The 21,351-nt window shown below is 37.0% G+C and overlaps 1 protein-coding gene across 2 annotated transcripts; it reads right to left on the reverse strand.

Annotated features, from left to right (window-relative positions):
• Window positions 1–20: 20 nt before the first annotated feature.
• Window positions 21–20,620, reverse strand: LOC129369638 (plakophilin-3-like). 2 transcript variants are annotated; one of them, XM_055045289.1, is made up of 14 exons: window positions 20,515–20,620; window positions 16,840–17,017; window positions 9,397–9,482; window positions 8,134–8,885; window positions 7,183–7,306; window positions 5,873–6,077; window positions 4,774–4,972; window positions 3,128–3,245; window positions 2,895–3,047; window positions 2,594–2,779; window positions 2,370–2,508; window positions 1,887–2,082; window positions 1,666–1,753; window positions 21–783 (listed from the first exon to the last, which is right to left on the reverse strand). In XM_055045289.1, the coding sequence occupies exons 1-14, from the start codon at window positions 20,515–20,517 to the stop codon at window positions 745–747; spliced, it is 2,466 nt and encodes an 821-aa protein (XP_054901264.1). In that variant the 5' UTR covers window positions 20,518–20,620; the 3' UTR covers window positions 21–744. The 2 variants fall into 2 exon arrangements, with proteins under 2 accessions (XP_054901264.1, XP_054901193.1); XM_055045218.1 differs by lacking the exon at window positions 20,515–20,620 and having other exon boundaries at window positions 16,840–17,178.
• Between the last annotated feature and the right edge of the window lie 731 nt (window positions 20,621–21,351).

The raw sequence follows: 21,351 nt of genomic DNA on the forward strand, positions 1-21,351 counted from the left end.
TACGAATAAGAAATTCCCACTTAAATTTTTCTCCCAATGTGTCTTTTTATTAGTTGTTAAAATTGGATGATACATGTGATGGTATAAAGCACACAAAAGTACAAAACCCACATATTTGACACCACTGATGCTGGACATTAATCTTTAAAAATCACATCTTAATATTTATTAACCCCAAAATAGAATATCTGTAAAATTTAAGATTTTGAAAAAAAGTCTCAAAGGTGCTCAGATGCAACATTCATCTCATTTATAAACTTCTTCAACTGAAAATATATATAAACTTTGCATACAACTTTTTACTCCACCAGCTGATTACATTTTTTTTTTTCAGATTTTCATTTTTAGTATAAGAAAACATGCAGATACATATGCATGATCCCCAAAGATGAAAGATATTTACATCCATTTTTTGTCTCTAATTTCCATTCGAATAAAACAAGATTCGACGCCGACTTGTATAAACAAAAATATTCAATCTGATATCTTTTTAAAATTAAAAGCACTATTTACAAAAATAACTTGTTATAGAAAAAGGTTCTCCCATCAACTTTTAAACCATTTCACTTAAATGTATGTTGTTATGACTGGAATAAAATCCATCAGCTTCTGTACAGTTTCCACAAATTAGAGTGCAGGCAAGATCTGTTCATAGTCCTGCTGCATCCGCGGTTCTCGTGCTGTTCTGATGGACCATTTTGAAAAAATACACAGCAGTTTGTCCCATGGGTCAGATCCTGCTTCTCAGGATCTAGGAATGAAGTCCGATTTCTTATAATTTTGCTGTAACACAAAGACAGAAATAACATTAGGGACAGAACAGTAATTCATTCCAAAAATAGACAGAGCCCTTGATTTCTTAATTTTGTCCCAAACACTTGGCATTATTTAAAATGGTTTGCTTTTGCTCATGTGTTTTAAACACAGATCACAGTGCTGGACATAAAAGAAAAGGTAACAAATATGAACACATTTTTCTTTTGTTTGGACTTGTTCATTAAGCAAGAGGCTGAAGGCCACACCCTTTGGGAGTGTCAATCTGCAGTAAATTCACAGGGAACGGCCCAGCGCAAGGTTCTGCTCGACTGCGTCTTTGCATAAGCATGTGAATGTGAGAGCTGCCTCAAGTTATATAACTTTTGAGCATGTGCAATCCAACTAATGTGGAAGCAGCAGGAATGGAGCCACACAGATGGAAGGAAGAATGAGGGGTGGCACTTCGACGTTTGGCAAAGAGCGGCTAAAATATGTTTACCAAACAACATGATGAAGTTATTCATAGAAGCTTGAGATTATTGCAGGAAATATCTGCAATGTCCATGAATGTGCACCACTCATGGACTTGTTAAATATGAAGTTAAAAGGTAAATTAAGAGTGAACATGATAATAATAATAATAATAATAATAATAAAGAAAGTATTCTTCATAAAACCTGACCAGAAGCAGCTCAGAAGTAATTTTTGGTAATGCTAGTGTATTGCAACAATTTTTTCATAAAACTCTAATAAAATTTTACCTTAAACACCTTCAACTTTATAACAACTGAAACACTGTGCTGTGAAGGCTTTCAAACATCCTAAGCTCATGGCAGCCAAAAGTGATCACAAAGAAATCATCAGTCGTGCAGAGCGTGAACATTTTTTATTATTTTTGAAGTCTCTTACCTTTCTGAAAACGCTGTGGAGTTTTCTGTAATTGTACATATTGCGAAGCACTATGCCTGCACTTCTGCTCACATCAGCCATGTCTGGGCTGGAAAACATTGCATAAAGTGTTAACATATTACAGGAATGAAAGATGTGTACCCAGATGCAATATTCTGCGTAAACATCTAATACAGATGAATTTAAATTGTATATGTAGGATAAGACAACGTGTCACATACGTGATCGCCGCAAATTCCTTCATGCTCATCAGTTTTTGCAAGCCAGAATTTTCAGTGATTCTCTTGGCAGAGTTGAAACTGCGCGCCACCATATTGTTGAGGACACCACAGAGGTTGATCACCACTTCAGGAGGAAGTTTGCTAGAGTTGGATGACTCTGGTAACTTCTTCACCACGACATCGACTGCTTGTCCAACTGAATTAAAATAGAGATATAGATTAAAAATTCAATTATTGCTGGAAAATGTTTTTTCACAACCAATGTTGTATTAACTAAGAAATCGTTTTTAAAACATAAACTTAAAATTCCATTAAAATATTTTGCTTCATTTCTACAAGAGAATTTGTTTGTTGCTTACAGTCTGAAGAAGAATAAGGTCTGGGTTAAAATATCCAAATCTTGTAAAAACATTAATTAAATAAGAATTGGTAACCTGTAATTCTTGGCATTTAAATGTTTTTACAACAACAAGTTGGACTCACTGTCAGCATGATTGGAGATGTTCCTCATCAAGCCACTGAGAACACGTAGCTCAGAGATTCTTTCTGACTGCATGAGATCCATCAGGGATGGCACCATCTTGCAGTCGTTCACGATGTAGCCGGAAATCTTTTCAGCCCACTGCAGGTTACAGACACAAAGTTTTACTATGTCACACCAAAAACAGTTTTACTTCATAAAGAGTTCTGCTAAATTTGTCGCCCACCCGCTCCTGTCCAGCGGTGATATTCTGCAGAGCTCCAAGGGCGGCCTCTCGTGTGGTGGAATTAATTTCGCATGATTTTATCACACTAAAGTACAAATGCACTATTTTAGGGTGCCACAGCCACTCCATGCCGCTTGGGTTTTTTGTTAGCTCAGCAGGTGAAAAGGATTTCTCAGCACACTGTTTCTGGTAATCAAAACAAAGGACACAAGAAGTCAGGCATACAACAAATCACAGTGCTGGCCCACTGTGATTGTGTCTTGTCCACAATACACAATCATCAAGGCTGATGACTGCTTACCCGTTTGAGTTTGCTGCTATTTGGTGAAAAGCAGCCGACAGTCTCCGATGAGGTAGTTTGACCAGAAGTCCAATTTGCTTTCAGAGATGGAGGCATTTCATCATACACTTGGAATGAGAGGTTCCTTAAGATGCACACCGTGTTCTCAGCATCCTTAAGCCCAAACACAAACAAGTGAATATAGGCACAAAGATGGATTTTGCTTGTACAGGAAAAATTGCTTCCACTCCCACCTTGTTTTGTATTTTTCCAGTGTCAATGGTGGTCATAACAACATCCACTAAAGACTCCACCAGCCCTTTTGTTGTTCGCATCTCTGTACGGACCTTGTCTGAGCCAGAGCTCAGATTCCTGAAAGCACAAAGCGCTTAACGTCAAGAGATGTATCATTTTAAAACCACCTATGACATCACTTCAAAAAGTGCAGTTCAACTTTTCAAAAGTCAGACAGATAACGAGACACTGGATGGATATACTAGTCGGTTATTCAGCAATCAGTTACAAAGAGCTTCTAAAACGTCCTGACTGCAAGAAGATGGAGAGCAAAAAAAAAAAAAAAAAAAAAAAAAACTGGAGAGAGCCAAACAGATTTAAAAACCAAAATCAACAAGCTGTGTTGATGCAACACAGCTTAGGCCATAATGGTTGTTTTTTGTTTGTCAGCTAATGTTAGTGAAATGACAGGGCTGAAGTTGATCCTGTCCGAAGTCTGTGACAGTTTCCACCATGCAAGTTTAGTATCTTGTGAAAGTTTTAGAGATATTTAAAAAAAAAAAAAGGTCATAGAGGCTGGAGTTGCTCATCCAGGTATGGCAGTAAATAAATTCTGACAATTTATTGTCGTTTTTTTCCACATTTCCAGTGAAAATATTGAGCCAAGGTCAAAGCAGAGTTGGAAGAGTTTGTCTTGACTTGCTGTTTGAAACAACAGATCAGACGTCAGAGTCTCTATGGAAGCTCCTGAACAGAGTTTGATGGCTGAAGTTGACATTTTAAATTAATGTGCGATGTGCTTCAGCACAGAAACATAAAATAAAATTGATAAAATTATGAAATAATTTGATATTGTATCTATAAAAAACCCCCCCAAAATAAACAAAGATAAAGTATAAAAAATAAATAAACACTCATGTAGTACTTTACTACATGTGTTCTGGTCATTAATAGCATTTTAGTGCTACTTGTAATAGAAAAACAAAATATAGATGTATGCTTATCTACTATCGGATGTCTAATGAAAACAAACAATGAGCAACAATCATGTGCTTATACGCCTATTCCTTTCTTTTATTGCATGTATTTACCCATGTAATTAATATAATTTTGTGTTAAATAAGTTAAGTCATTACAGGGAAACAGAGCAGCTCTCAATAACGGAGACTGGTGTCCAATTGTTCAGGGTAAAGAGCTGTTCAAAGAAATCAATTTATTTATGAGCATCACATCACTAAATTCAATTCTTTTTTATAAAGACTTCTTAAAGATATGAGACAGGAAAATAATAATAGATGAAAGGTGCAAACATGACAGTCAGACAGGCAGGCAGGCAGGCCCAGTGTAAATTATAATGTCAAGGTTAAGCCAACCTGCCAAGCGCAACAATACTTTTCTTTCTTTAGCGGACAAAAAAGAACACAAAAGATGATCTGAAAACGCGTAGCCATGTTTTTAATATCAAGATACAATTTAAAAACTAATCTTTTTAAGCCATGTAAGCTCTACGACTAAACCCAGGCTGTACTTACGGAAAACATTCAAATGCTCCTCTGAACGCAAGTAAAAGAAACTGACAAAAGACTTCAATAAGCTTCAGGTGACAAAGTAACATTTCATGAACTAATTCACAACCCATTTTCAGGATCTGATCAACTTTTCTCACCGCAAGAGTCCCAAGGTGTTGTTTAATATTTCTCTCTTCGAGGGACAATCTGAGGGGATATCTAAGTTTTCTTTAATATTTTGTGCTTTTTTACTCTCATCTTCACTGAGAGGAATAAGGATTTGTGTGGCGAGTTTAGGAATCAGATCCTTCAGCTTCTCCTTCAGATGATCTCTGGCTGAAAGATTCCACAGAATACCTGCAGGAAAAAATATAGAAATACTTAATCACCTTTTCATCCAATGAGCTTTGTCCTGCCTCAAACGGTACATTTTAGTTCATCCCTGTCCTTCACGGCTGCTAACGTTTAGATGCTTCATATTCTGCAGTGAAAGCATTCCTCACAAATGCCAGGTATTCTGAACTAGCAATGTAGGGTAAATATTATGCTTTCTGATAAAAATGTTAAAAAGCTTGCTTTTGGTTATAGTTTCACAGTTCTGGTAAACTAGTCAAATATAAGGTGAGCACGTATCACTTTCCCAAAGTTTCAAAGTGAACTGTGGACTTGGGTGTAACTGATAAAAGAAAAAAGCAACAAAGCCGTCATTCATAGAAAGGGAGTCGCCCAGGCCTGTTCATGAGGAACCAGCAGGCCTGGGCGACTCACACATACTCCCCTGTTCTCAAATGCTCAAAGCCCATAGATATGACACCATCTCCACCTTTACCTCCACCTCTCCATGCATTAGACCTGCCAAATGCCCTACACCTTCACACTTTCCTCTCCATATTATTAGTTTCAAAGGCTCAAGCAAAGGATACACAAGACGGGGCTGCATCCTGAAAAATTATTTGCAGCCAATCTCAGATGTGAGTGCATTGTTAATGCACTTGCATCTGTGAAACTAATTACTGCATTTGTTAAACTAAAAAATATTTTTTCTAAAATACGGCTATACTCTTGACATATTCTAACAAAAGAAATAATGTCCATTGTTTACTTCAGGAGCTCACTATTTTGTCACATGCAGAACTTTGTCTTTAAGTCATGATTTTTTTCTGATTGTCAGTAAAATGATGAACGTCTACTCAAAAGCATGTTATCAAACTCTCTGTTGGTGTAGAGCCAAAATGATCATAGTCTTTATTATTTTACCTGTGATGTTTTTGCGAAGCTCATCGTCATCTATGTCAAGGGCTTTATGAATCTCACTGATGCCATTGTGATGCACAAAGTTGTTCTTATTGTCATTATGTTCAAAGATCAAATTGCGCACGGCACCAGAGGAATAACGACGAACTTCAGGATCATTACTGTTGAGCATGTCCACCAGAAACTGAATGGCACCCAATTTGTTCACCTGGAACGAACACAGAGAATGTTTCAGCAATTCAAACAGCTCTATACATCATTTTGTTTTTATTACTATAGATAATTTCAAATTAAGCCCCTTTTCTTCTCTGTTCACAGCATTGCACAATTCAAGCAGTAACATTATTATTATTTTTTTTTTACAAAGAATAGAAAAAAATCTCCCTGCGTTGGTAAGTTTTCCAGTCATGAATCTTTTCCAATGCAAAACCACAATAAGAATGTCCAGAAAACGACGCTATTCTATTCACACAAAGCAACACCTGGGAGGTCTGTAATAAGTTGAAATACAAGCAAATGAATCTATTAAGGTCAAATTAAACTTCTAAATGTGTTAGCCAAATGCCCCAGAAAATGTTCTAAAGGGTCACCAGCTCCAGGGATTTAAAATCTTGGGGTTTTGCATGAAAACCAACATAATTTTAATCCTAATTTGCTGTTGTCACATTTGGACAGGATGGTTTAGAGTTACAGACAAACATCTAAAGCTGACATGCAGATAAATTCCAAATGTTATGGTTTCTGTACTAATTTTTTTTTGCAATAGTCATTTTAACAATTAGCAGGTAAAAGTTATGAAAACATTAACGTTTCTATCTGCAGGGTTTGTTTGAAGTTTGTTTAAAATTTGAAGAAAGCATTTAATTCCTAAAATTTCTTGATAATATTTCCTTGTCACTTTCTGCCTGGATGCTCCTAGTTAGCTCATGTCTCTGTTTGGCTTCAAAAGGTTTAATCAACATTGACAGCGTAGAAGCTGATAAGGTAGAGCAGTGAGGGATATATTGCCACTACTCAGGTATTTCAGCCAGTTCAGAAAATTTAGAAGCAAACGCTATATGGTTCAGGTTAAATTATTTGTTTTATATTCAGTGGGGTTCAGGCTTTTTAAATGCTGATCAACTGCAACACAAAGAATTAGAGGGAACCGGTAGAGCAGTAATGTGGATCTTTACAGCAGTCTCCAATAGAGAAACTATCCATTAGGGGTTGTCATCGCTGCAAGAAAAACTATTTTCATGACCAACTTTCTCAGTCGGAGGAATGCAGAGAAGAAACGCATTCTAAACACAAGTGCTGTATTTGCAAAATACCTCTTCTTTTGCAGACTTGTCATTGTAGCATTTATGCTGAATGTATGCTGAACCCAAGACCTGCATCGACTTTTCGTCTTCCCGCAGGTATGAAACTGCAGTGGGCATATCCATTGAGTTGATGCTGCAAAATGTACAAACAAATGAACTGAAACAGAGAAAATGTCACCCTGTATTCAACTCTTGTTAGAACAAAACAGAGATTTTTGGAAAGGTGATTTGGACAAAAAATTTCAATTGGAAAAATTCCTTTAAAAAATTACACAATGTTCTGCAAATGCACTCGCCCAACCACTCATTACGGGGATGTGTGAAATGCGAAGCCTGAATCTTAACCAAGCAGCCACACCCTAAACCCAAACCCAAACCCAAACCCAAACCCGTCTTGCCACTATGGAGCCGCCTCGCTATCCGCAGCTCTTAGGAAACACACACTCCTGTTAATGTGCTGCATGTTAAAACACCATATTTTTACATCACTCTCAGTAATACAGAAGTGATCATCAAATAAGAGTCAACTGAATGAATGAAAGACCCCACCCTGCCATTTGGTTTCCGCCAGTGTCTTGGCTTCTAAAAAGTTCCTGGGAAAATTTTCATTCTTAAAAATCTCCACATTGAGCTGGTTACATTTATGACTTAGTCAATTGCTAAGAAGTTATTGCAAGATAATTACCAAAAGTATATTGTGCCCGTTTTAATTTGTTTTGCCTGGTGAATGTAAAGACTGAGTTACTTCTTGTTTTGTTTTTTTTAAATTGGAATACTTCTTTTATTTATTTTTTTTTTTTTACACGATTTCTGTTAGTTTTCCTAAACAATTGTGGTCATCTCTGAAATTTTACAGACATGAACTAGTATTTTCAGTACAATTTCAAAGCATGATAGAAACAATTGATATGCACAGAGGTTTTGATAATACAATAATAAATACTTTCCAAGGATTCTTACCTTTGCAGGTGGGGCAGCTCTTCAAAATCTGCCTGGCCATAGATATCCATGCCCCCGCCCACGCTATGAACACTTCTCATAGACGTGGATCGGCTCATGCCACCGAGGCGTTGCTGCGCGAGGTTCCGTTGAGAACCAGCTTTCACGGACATTAAAAACCCACCATCCATTCTGTCTCCTCCTGCTCCAATGTTGCCGGCACTTGCGGTCATCCGGCTACCAGACAGGGAGCCCACACTCATCCGGTTACGGTTTGTAATCCTGCTGATAGTGCGGTGGGCTGGGCCTCTAAAGGACTGCTGTTGGATAATTTCCGACCCTCCTCCTCCCAGACCTCCCCCACGGGATAGAGTGCCACTTAAACTTTGACGCCCGAAGGACATTGCAGGCTCCTGGGTCTGAAACCCTGTCTGTTGAGTAATGATGCCTCCTCCTTGTCTTATTTGGGTGCTGTAGCCGTTCTGGGAATACTGATGGTCAAAGGTGCCATCTCGCTCGGAGATCAGGCTTCCAGCATCGCTGTTGTCCATCATCCACGGATTGGCTGTCTGCATGTTTCGCATTGAATGCACAGACATGTCATCTCGATCCATTTGGTTCTGTCTGATGGACCCTTGGACACCACCCCTGTACATTTCTTCTCGGTAAAAACCTCCACCTCCACCTCCACCCACACTCATTCGCTGAAACTGGGTAAAGTCTGGGGCTGCAGATCGGCTGCTGAATTCCGCCCTGGTGGTCACACGAGGACCCTGAACATAAGGAAAAGAGAGAATGTTACCAGAGTTTGATATGCTTACAGAGTTAATTTATAGTTTCTGATGGTTTGTGTGCATGAGTTAATTGGTTCTGAGTAATTTTTTTTCAATGAAATGGTTTCTAAACTTGACTTCAGAAATGTATTTCAACTGGACACAACATTCCTGCCCTCTGAGCTTGTCGTTTTCAATTTCAGATCTCATTCAGATGTTTAAAATGCCACATCAGGTCTGTCACACTCACAGCTCTAACATCAGTGACAGATCATCAGTGTTTCACTATTAGAGCACCAAAACAGAAGAATTTAGAGGGCAGACTTGAAAACTCAGAGGTAATCTGATCACAGTTCACTGTGAAATATCACACATGCTGAATCCTTCTTGACCCAGCATACCTACAAGTTTATTTCTCTCATAGGTCCAGTTTGATGGTCCTTTTGACGATCCTCCAAACATTTCAATGCAATGTGTGTTGATCATTTTGTGAAAATGCTGCTGTACTCACCAGGGTTTTTGAGTACATGGAGGAAGTCTTAGGACTGTAACTTGGGCTATAGTGGCTGTATTTCATTGTTGAAGAACCGCCATAGTCTAAAAAAAAAATTAAGAAAAAGATTTTAGGAATGATGTCAACAAATACATTATGATTCTATCTTTTAAGATATTTAAAACAGCACTTTTTGTGCTCAAGGGATTGAAGTGGACATATTTTCCAAAACAAATTGTGGAAAATACATGTTCTACTTCTGCAAACATATAAAATCATAATACAACAACATTAACCAGCAGCAATCTACATGAAGATATCACAGTTTAAATGGCATGTATCGTGTTGCACGGATGTCTGACTGCACACAGACTTTGCAGGACCTGCCCGAGTTTAACATCTCCAATTACTCCTGACTTTCGGAACAATCCTCCATCTGATGCACAAATACCACAGCATGTTTGAGTGCACAGACTGTGATTGAATGTTTAACTCCTGTTTCAACATTAGACTGTAAAAAATAGTAGGTGTGTTGCAAAATATTCCCACAGAAAGAGGCTAAAATAAAAGTTAATGTAGCTAAAGAAATAACTGATTATCTAAAAACATTGTGTCACTTTCAGAGGCCTGTTTTTAGCATTTGTTTACTCTGGCTAAAATAAATAAATAAAATGAAAAGGTTGGTGTCACTTTTGGTCAAACGCCAGAGTCAATTTTGCACCTTTTCAATTATTTTGGTGAGAATAATGCTAAACTAAGAGTGAAGGGAGGGACAATTCAGGACACACATCTGTAATTTCTCCCAGAAGGGATATTAAATGTCTGTATCATGTTCACTGGACCTTTTTCACACAGGTTCTCAGGTCTATCACAAAGACATAAAGAAACCTAAAGGCCTTTAGAGAGGAACAGTAATCGGCGTCCATGAGATTTAGGGGAACATGAATATTAACAGACATTTGAGATGGTTGGTAGTTTTCAAAAATATTTCCGTCTAGCCCTCCAAGAAAATCTGTTTTATGATGCATTAAATGATTGTAATACTACTCATTTGCTTCACTAAGACCTCAAAATATGCACATGTAATCTGTGCAAAATGTCTTTTTTTTGGTTATTTGTATTGTTTCTTACCTTACTGAAACACCTCTAAAAAAACTCCATCATTGTTTTAACCATGTTACTTTAAGAGCAAAATGTAATTTTGCTGCAGATGAAAGGTATACTTTTTGGGGGGAATTAGCTCTAAAGAGTCTCTCAGAGTGAAAGCTGTCAGGAAAATTTGAAATACTTGTGTCACTAAAATAATTTATTTCTTGACAAATTGTATGTTTATTTCTAACAATTAGGATAAGGTAATCCAAGCGGTTTGGTTCACGTTTTGAGTTTTGTATGAAATGAATATATTTTAGTTTGTCTCTATTTCTTGTTATCACAAGATTTGCATGCATGTGAAAGGCTTGAATAAACAGAACGAACTGAAGCCTGGAAGTGAGCTACGCGTAGCAGCCTCGTGTCTCCTGTCTCTGCCGTTGAGATATTTGGGATTATGTTTGTAATATTTTGCAAATTTATCAGTCATGGTGTTTTAATTTGGACGATGAAGAATTAATCTGTCAAAGACCTCCGAAGTGGCAGGTAACTTTTGTTAAAGCGCATGTTACCTATCAGTCAGGAAATACATCTTTGTGTTTCATTTTTATAGTTTTCACTGCATTTAATAAAGGAAGCCATGCCAGTGATGTCACTTCGGAGTTACAATACTCATTTTCTGAAATGCAATGTGCTAAATGCAAGTACTGCCAAGTTGCACTCACAACAATGGCTTTTGATTGTGGAAGTTGTTACTAAAGGAAGAACATTTAAAGTTCAGTGAGGTGTTTAAAATGGCGTCAGAATAAACTGAAATGTTTAAAAAAAGTTAACTGTATTTTGGTAAAATGTAAGACTACATGTTAAGATATTGAGAGGGTGACTTAAAGCAGAGAGTACATTACATTTGCTTTGTTTTATTTCCTTGTAGCTCTCAGTCTCTGCTTGTCATGGAACATGATTTATTTGGAAATGTTGGCAGGATTTTGGAAATCTCAGAGTTAAGATAAAAATCTACTTTTTCTAGAAGGCACATATGCCCCGGTTCTATCAAAACTAGCCTTAATAATGATTCTATTTGCTAACGTAATATACTAAAATCGGTTTTAGTAATTGTAATTAAAAACATTGAATATTTGAACAGTTCTCAAAAGGGGCAACATCATGCATTTTCCAGGTAATTTTATAACACAATAAAGTAACTATGTTAACTTCAGTTGTTATAAAAATGTTATATTTACTAAATATGAAATTTAACACCTGGAAATTAGGCCTGTGCTTTTTTCAAAACTCTTTCTTTTTCTGAAACTCTACCTACAGGAATTCACAACATCAGTCCTCTATTAACCCTTTAACAACATTTTTACCAGCATTGCACTGAGAAGTGGCTCGCACAATGAGATCAGCAGATGCACAATTCCACCACAAGTTTGCTAATTACTGCTGGCTAGTCTATAGGAACTGAGTGTGGGAGTTGCAGTGTTGGAAGCTCGGACATTTGGAAACTGCCTCTGTCTGTCTTAACATTTTAACATGATGCAAAGCTGAAAAAAGTCGATTTAACATAATACTGCTCCTGTGAAAAATGTGAATTGATTTAACCAAAATTGGCTTAAAAGCAAACAGAAAGTCAAACAAAATGCAGATTGGTGCAACAATAACTCTTAACTTTTAAACCAGTTTGTTCATTAAGTTGCACCTATCCTAAATAAAACAACACTTGTGTTGTTACTGTACCAGGCCTGCATGCTCAGTTTATGTCTGAGAAGCTGTTGTTTTCCCACTTCTCATGTGCCTTAATGAGAGTCTCCAACATGGCCCCAGGCACATTGCTTCAAGAAACCAGTTGCTGTAGAGAGATGACTGACATGTTCTCTGACGTGACCCGAGCCCAACCCTAACAACGCCCAGCACACCTGATAGCGTCAGCATTTTACAGGCCCACTAAAACACACCCTGAATCACCTTCAGTGTCTACTCTTTTTCTTTATGTCGCTTGCTAGATTCTGAATTCAACAGTGTTGAGACATCAGCTGCGACTGCTTTAAGGCACAGAAAGGGAGGTATTCCTTCCAGATTGCTCTGTGTGTTTTTGTTTTTTCCCATCTGCAAACACTTATGCATTCATTATCAAGTTCTCTAAAGCCACAAACCACTGAAATGACACTGTTCTGCTCGGTGAGGTTTCAGCCGGCAGCTGATAAAATGTTACATTGTGTAACTGCATGTTTGCCTCCAGGCAAAAGTCAGGGATGATTTACACTGACTATCGTTAAGAGGTATATTTTAGCTAAGAAAAACAGAGTACCACAATATTTTGGGAGTCGTGTCATATCCCTGTTTCAGCTCAGTTGTTAAGAAATAGCAGAAGCAGCATATTCGCCTGTTGAGGCAGGTACAGCTGACGCCGCTGGGAAAAGCTTAAACCAGTAGAGTGAGTGAAAGCCTCCGTTTCTGGATCCAAATAGCCTGGAGTTTGGAGGTCACATTGACGCAAACCTAATGTCAAGGTGTTCTGCTTGTTTTCTGCTTGTTGGCTGGGAACAGTGACGCACAAGACGCAAAGGAATGTCTTGAAGCAAGAGGCAGGAACAGGCAGGTATCCAGGTCCAGATGGCAGACAATCCTACTTCCTGACACACTTTCAGTTCAATAAAGGCATTACATTAACAAATGTGGTGCAACCACCAACTACGGTAGCTCTAAGCATTCAGGAAACAACTACTTGGAAACCAATCCCACACTAGCATAGAACATTTTGCAATAAAACTTAGACAGACAACTTTTAACCGAGTCATATATTTTGACAATGTACGTTTCTAACAACAACCCTCATCTCTGGAAGTCAACTGAAAGCTGATGCCCTTTCTCACATTCACACTGCTATCAGGAAAGTTTATGAAAGCAGTTCTTGTTGAGCCCTGTTACACATTAACCACTTGTACAAGTGCAGAAACAGGACACTGTAAAACTGCTGCTGCTTCAAGACAAATTAAGAAATTCCCCCAAAGGACTGATGCAAAGCAAACTTGAATCAAACAGAAACAGCTATGCTGAAGAACAAAACAAACAATCAAAACTCCTCCCACACAAAGCAGGCATCCATTTTCAAGCCGTCTTTGCCCATTGAATAATACAATGAGCTTTCCTGAATTAAAAGGGAAAGGAATAAGTTTTCTATTCTAAATCTGTGAGTAACCAGATATGAAAAAGTCCCTGCAGCCTCTGAAACAGTATAATTTGGTTTTATTATTGACAAGAGCAGAATATCTTCTTAAACATAAAATATGCAGAGTTTTAAAACTGCCAAAGATTAGAAAGAAATCACATAAGTCATCTGTAATGCAACATTGACAACTGGAAAAACAAACAGACCTTTCCTGGCACAGCAGACACTCTCTCACTCACTCTTTTGCAATATTTACTGACTTCAGTCATTTTTAAGTGTATTTATGAATCACTAGTGATTTATCAGATTTAAATCCATGACAACCAAAAAATTATTGCTACTTCAATAACTGCAGGTTGAAAGGTTTAAAGTCAAATCCACAAATCAAAAACAAACACATAGCTGCTTCTTTAATGTGTTAAATTCCTTTGTAACAATCAAAGAGTAATTTGGTTTCGCAGAAAATTACCAGACTGACGTAAATAGCCAAAATAACAAAATGCATCTAAAAACATTTAAATATTGTCTCTCAATGGTGACTTTCTCTACATCTAATCCCATGACTCAGTATCATTTTAAAATGACATTTAAATAACTTTTAAATGAATACATGCATGTTGAGAGGGTCAAATTAGTGAACCAATGCATTTCATCTTGACCTCATTGGAAGACCCTCAAAGTCGATTCTTAACACTACACGTCTTACTGAAGTCTTTCCCTCGCCTCATTTTTGACCCTCCTTGCATTTCGGGAGTCGGTGAAGTTGCGTCAGTCGTTCTGGATTTCCTGTAATGTACAAACATTTGCTTGTACATGTCTGACACATCATGCAACTAAGGACAACATATTTTTGGAATGTGTCAGATGCATCATTAGCAAAAGGCGCTTTTTGATTTATGGTAGGAATTTTGATCCCCACTCAGTCGGCTGTCTGGTACTTTTGGCTGTTAGATTTTATACACAAAACTGTACCTCACAAATCTATACAAAGGGATATTTTATGGTAATTAGAGAATATCAGAGTATACACATCAATAAAATAAGTTTATTTAACTATGCTAATCATGTTGTCATGTTTTTGTGCCTTGTATATCAGCACGAAGAGGTAAATCTCACTGAAGACACTGAACACATTTAATAATTAAGAATGTGAATAATTCTTAATTAATCTTTGATATTATAATATCTAGTAGCAAGGCAATTTTCTTTGCATAGCTAAATAATACAGGCATAAAACTAGAGATGCACCAATATTAATATCTGTTCCGATCTCGATATTGAAAAAGTTCTAGATTGGGTATCGGTGACAATGTGCCAGATATATAAGGGCAGATCTATTCTGTCTAATTCTATGCTCCATGCTTTGAGCTTATATTTATTTTATAGTATATTTAGAAGTTGTTGAGCCCTTCTAAATATACTTTTGCACTTTCAGATTGCACTTTTTGAACCATTTGAAAGTTTTGCTGCAGTTTATTTCTACATGTTTGACCAAAGGAGTCAATCTATTGTTTTGTCTGTTTCTTTATTATTTACTTTACACTATCTGTTATACTCCTAGTTACACTGACTGAGCAAATTAAAGTTGTGCTGTTTTTTTTGTTTTTTTTAAATTTTATGTTTGACCAATCTTGGTAGGCTGTTTGTGTATTTAAGTGTGCTTCACTGGTGCAGAGTTATCAAATACATTTTTAATTCCACACATTTATGTCTCTGTTCAAAAAGTTAATTCAGTACTTTTTTTTCAGCCTCGGTGAAAATTGTGGATGGGTGCGTCCCAAAGAAAAACATGACAAGAGCAACGAAAAAGAGAAGAACGAGTTTCACTTAATGATCTTCCAGTTAGTATTAATTGAAAATATTTCTAATTTAAGTATCTAATTAACTTCTTTGAGGTCTGAGGCGAAACATGTTTGGGAAATTATAACTGCAACCCCAAATTTCAAAGAAGTTGAATAGGAAGCTTAGAGGATCGCATCCCCAGCTGCAATGTCTCTCTGCCCCACTTTCTAACCAGACGGCCAGACAGAGCTTTAAAGAGGAGGGGCAAAGGCAAATGAGGTGGATTAGCAGTGTTTGCCAAAACCTGATGGTGTCGTTCAGGTCATGCTGTGAAAAAATGTAACTATTAGAATGTCATAACAGTCAAGAGGCTGTCAAACAGTCAGCATTTTCAGATTCATCTGCTATGGGAGACCCTTCCTGCCTGCAGCATCATCATCCTTAACGACTCTGAAATTTACTTGAATGATATGAGTTACAACCAAATTTAAATTCCCTTTGGGATAAATAAAACAGTTTTGAACTGAAATACATTAACATGTGAAAGTTGAACAAGGTCTTTCTTTAAAACCCAATGTGGCTGACACACAAAGCTTCAGTGAAAGCTGCATTTAACTATTTGTTTGCCTCATTAAAACCAGTGACACCAAACATCATGTACAATCTCCATTTCCTTTAGTGTTTGTTTGTGTGAAAAGTACATTAATGGCTTGTCTTTCTGATAGTAGCTAGTGACCACAACAGTTATCCAATCCCACTCATAACTAGCAAACACTCAACTCAAGTCTGACATCATTCCCAGAATTAAGACCTGAGTTTTGGTACTAAAAAGCTGCACAACAGTGATTGACTGCACAACAGTGGGTGGAGTAACTAGAATGTTGTGGGTTCAATTATGGAATGACAGCGCTGTGCTTCTGCATACTTAACTCCTTACAATCCCATCGAATCAACTTGTATTTATTTTTGGCAGTTTTGATCTTCCATAGAAACTTGTGGCTATTTATTAAAATTTATTGCAATGTATATATTGCTGTGAACATTTTAGTTTGATGTGATCTAATGACCTCGCCTAGAGTCTCTTGAATAAACGCTGTCAGTGTGATGGGAGGCAGAGATGTTTCACCTAAACAAAGCAAACCATTGTCCAGCTCTTGCTATAACAACTTTTATGACTTACACATAGATATGTAGTTTATGTCTTCTATTTGTCCTTGTCTTGTGTCTTATGGGAGCTCAAAGTTCAACGACACAGACAGATAAGTATTGGTCATAAATTCAGTCTGTGGTCAGATAACGATTCCAACACTTGGATGTTATATTTTCAGAACACCTGCCAGTTCTGAAAATATAACACCCAGCTCTGTTTTGCTTATTTCTTTGTGAGTGGTACTTCCTCTTGAGCTTATTGATGTTTTTACCTGACATTGCGTATTGCGAGGCCTTTCCATTCTGACGCGGAAGTGTCCCCTTTTCAGCGAGTTTCAGCTTGATCTGCTCCTGGACCCGCCGCGCGCGCACGGCGTCGTCCGACATGGCGCTCCCATTCCCGAGTTGGTTGTCCGACGGGAGAGCATAGGTGGTGGACAAGGTGTGCGGCTGTAACGAGGAAAGAAAAGCGTTCTCCGATGTCATCGTGCTCATGGCGGCAGAGTCGAGAGACAGAGAGAGAGAGTCCAGAACGAAAAGGCGCGCCCGTGACGTTCCCTGCTGAGGACAAACTCTGTCCGCTCGGTCCAACTGCGCTTGTGGAGGCAGACGGACTCAAAGTCCCGCTTAGCTGCGGGGGGCGGAGCCAGGCAGAAACCAGACACCTGACTCACAGGTGAGCTCTGGATCGCGTCTAGATAAGCAGCTGACTCAAACCCCCTGACAAAACACTCCTCAGACAAAAATGCTTAACCTCTTGTTTTTTTTTTAATTATTTTCTCTTCGTTTTTCTACAGCGTGCTTTTTGCTTTAACCGAAATAAAACATTATGACGTATCACTACTCTCACTTCAGTGAACTTTCTGCACACTCCACTCACTGCGAGTAACTATTTTAATGAAAAAGGCCTGAGAGAAACACACGAACATTTTCATACACAAGATTTCCATTTTAATGTTATTTAACCCAGTAGTAGATATTACTAAATATTGTCACTGCAACATATACATTATCTACTGTAAGTTTTAGTTTTATTGGTATTCTAATGAAAATATGCTTAAAAAGTTTTTGTTCTTTCTTAATTTGCATTTGCATTTTGGTGCTTAAAATACCATAATTCGCCCATATATTTAATTTTTGAGATAAATCAGAAGTTATGACCAGTTTCTCTGCTTCAGTAGGATTTTCATCAAGTACTACCTGTTACTTTTACTTAAGTAACAGTATGTTGAAGTAATCCTACCCTTTCTTGAGTACATTTTTAGATTACATTGTTTCTAATATTTTTAAAAATATATCTCAAGAAACTAGCTTCTTGAAAATAACTTTAAATTTAAATCTGCCAGGAATATTACTTTTTTTAGTTTTTATTATAACTGTCACTCAACATTTGAGAACGTTCTGACAGGAAAACCTGCATAAAGACTCCGAAAGTTGTAAAACGATGGTCGTGTTAAGTGAAGTTTATTTGCACATTTCAGCAACAACGCAGTTCAAAGTGCTTGTAAAAAAAAAGAAAACAGTAACCAATTACTTAACAAGCAGTAACCATTACAAACATATGTTATGAACTGGAATATAGTAACAGGTTCCAGTTATTGTGATCGAAGGAAACTAACAAAAGGCAAATATAAGTATCATAATAAGCCACAGCAGAATGTCAGCAGCTTTATTATTCTATTAATTTATGTAATAAAAATTGTTTGCTTAAAACAGTTTACATTGATTAGACAAATTTTTTTACTAATAAGTTATTACTTGTGTATTTTTTTTGTTTTTACAGTGTGACATGTTTGAATCTCATAAGCAAGAATCTATAAAAAACAAACCTTAATTTTCTAATCACGGTACTAAATGAGTGACTTTATTCCAATAAACCAGAATCCAAACAGTTATATACTGATTAGGATTTATGGATTTTCATTGTTAAGCAGCATATAAAGAATAATATCATGTCTGATATTTATTTCTAGCTTTGAGGAAACTTTCCCATCTTTGACATTTTGCTTAAGTGAACATCAAATTATCTACCTCACAGCACTTTGATGTGTTTTAGTTATTTATTTTTAGACCTGCCAATTTATGCTAACAATAAGGCTAAGAGCAAGAACAACAGACAACACATTTTACTTTAAAACTGTTTGATGTTTTTTATGAGATTCTTCCTCCTGGCTAAAAACTTCAAAGTGTAGATTAACGTCATGGTTCACATCCTTCTGCAGGAAACTGACTTGTAACAAGGCAGAAATCAAGCTACTTAATAATATTAAGAACGATTAAAGACAAGTTTAAACTTGTGTGATGTGAGCTGAAAGAGCTTTCTCTAAAAACCTTACACAGGTAAACAAAGACAAAGGAGTGTCAAAGAAGCCAATGCTTTTGATTAAAGATGAGTAATATCACAAGCTACTCGACATAATGGCAGGAAAGACATTTTGTCAGAAAGCATTTCTTGCTCTCAAGGGAGAGTGAAAAAGGAGCGTTTTCCTCTTCTCCAGCTATTAAAGATTTTGTATTTAGTAATTGCAAAATGTAATTGGGGCTTTAATTCAAAGTTAACAAAAATGTATTATGTTTTCTATTGCAAATATACGCAGTAAAGAGAGAAACTGATTCACCAATTGGTATTATAAACTGAATTTGACAGCTTATTAAAACTTGGATCAGTATTAAATTTAAATCTGTCTGTATAATTTGATCTTATGATGTTTTTTTTTTTGTTTTTTTTTGTCTGGAGATCTGCCCTGTTTGTCCAGCAACTGGACTTCAGACGGCTAGATAATTTTATAGATTTTGATTCAAATTTTTTTTCCATATTTCTTTGTGTTTTTTTTGTTGTTGTTTTTTTTTTTATCTCTGCAGTGATTTCATTTTAACAACTTAAAAATTAATCTTCTCTCATCCTAAAAGCAGTAAAATTAAACAATATGTGCTCTCAGTGAAAGTTTCGGTCTGTCGTATTTGATCCATTCAGTTCAATTGTATGTAGTTTATTTACATTGCATCAGCTCACCACAATGGTCCTCTCAGCCACTTTACAAGATAAACAGGTCTGATTCACTTCCACTAGGGTCAAGGTTTACACCTCACAGCATAAAGAGAACTATCCATTCAAGAGTTAAATCCAAACTGGTGCTAACTGTGAAGAACAGACGCCGTGTTAACAGCGACGGGATATAAGCTGATCTGCTCCACGTTTTTTATTCGCTTTTTCTCCCGAATTATAGATTTTCAATGTTTCATTAACATATTGCAAGTTTGTTTTGTGCTGCAGTAATAAAATTTTACCTGAAAACAAAGTTTAGTATAACAATTTTTTTCTTTTCATTTTCTTTTCTTTTTTTCTTTTCCTCCCCCACTTGTCAATCCTCAGGTTTTGCTGAAAGGCTGTTACAAGGTGTGGCACTGTAGTACTCTGTCATTAAGCCCAAGCCGCACCTGGGATTTATTTGTTTTCTTTAATTTGAACATAGCAACAGGAGCGATTATCAAGATGTTGTTCTGCTTTCAGTTGTTTTTTCAAAGCAGATCTATGTCGGATCTGAGTGAGCTAATTTTCTCTCTGTCCTTCTCAAACAACATCATATCGATTTTCCGATATTTATGTGAAATTTATTCATTAAATAAATTTCACATATTTAATGAATATGTGAAATAAATATTCTCACTATAAATGCTGTGGTATCCTTTACTAATAAATGGAAAATTATTATGAAAATGCTCACATGTCCTCATGACTCCTGAAAACATCAACCAATGCACAATAAATTCACATAATGTAGTTCACCCAATAAAATAAATATTCTAATTCGTTGAACAAAACTATATGTGCACAAACAATTTGCAAAACGCAGATTAAGACTCAACAATAACAACCAAATGCAAAAAAACTGCAAGGAGGGAAAAAATTGTTAGCTTCAAAGGCTTCTGTAAAAGTTTAGACTTACCATGACCTGTGAATGAGACGTTCTCCTCTGACTTTCACCTGGACTGATCTGATTTTGTGGTTATCAGAGTATTAAAAGTAACAGAAAGTAAGTTAACGCCCTCATTTTAATTAACCATCTTATGCAGAAGCACAAAAAGATGAGTCACAGACAGGTGAGACACCAAGGGGTGTGTTGAAAAAGAAGAAGAGCGAGCCACGCCGTCTGAGCGGCGACGGTGTTGAGCAGAGAAACGTGAAGAGATAACGTTTGTTCACATAACATCAATCTCTTTCAGACAGAAATATGAAACCTTCTCCGAACAGAACGTATCAGTTGTTTTGTTTTGTTTGGTAGGGAAGCAGATTTTTCATGATTACTTATTTCCACTATGGTGGTGATTCAGTCAGGGCGGTAAATACTCTGAGCAGAAGTTCACTGAATATCAAACCGTGACGATTTGTGAATAGAATAGGAATGTGACTCAGACCAGTTGCATTTGTCAGAATAACGGCATGAGAAAATCATCTTCTGCTTGCTATGTAAAGTATCAGCAGCTTTCCTTTCACATAAAACTAAGCTGAAGTTTTCAGAGAGCTGCAAAACCAGACAGAAGCGATTACCCTTAAAGCATCATTTATCTGGGGGTATCTGCCATAAAGGCTTACATTTGATGACCCAACCTTGAAGTGAAGATTCCCAAAATGCATCACATTCAGTTGTAGACTTTAGAGACCATTTAGGCAGTTCCACACTCAGCTTTGCACACAATCACAATCAGTTTTCATGCAAGTACTCATAATTTTACTACAGGGCCCAAGATCAAACTGCAGCGCTGCAGCCAGGAGTCCTTACTCA

This window comes from Poeciliopsis prolifica, unplaced genomic scaffold, assembly GCF_027474105.1.
Source record: "Poeciliopsis prolifica strain line A6 unplaced genomic scaffold, Auburn_PproV2 SCAFFOLD001, whole genome shotgun sequence".
Lineage (NCBI taxonomy): Eukaryota > Metazoa > Chordata > Actinopteri > Cyprinodontiformes > Poeciliidae > Poeciliopsis > Poeciliopsis prolifica.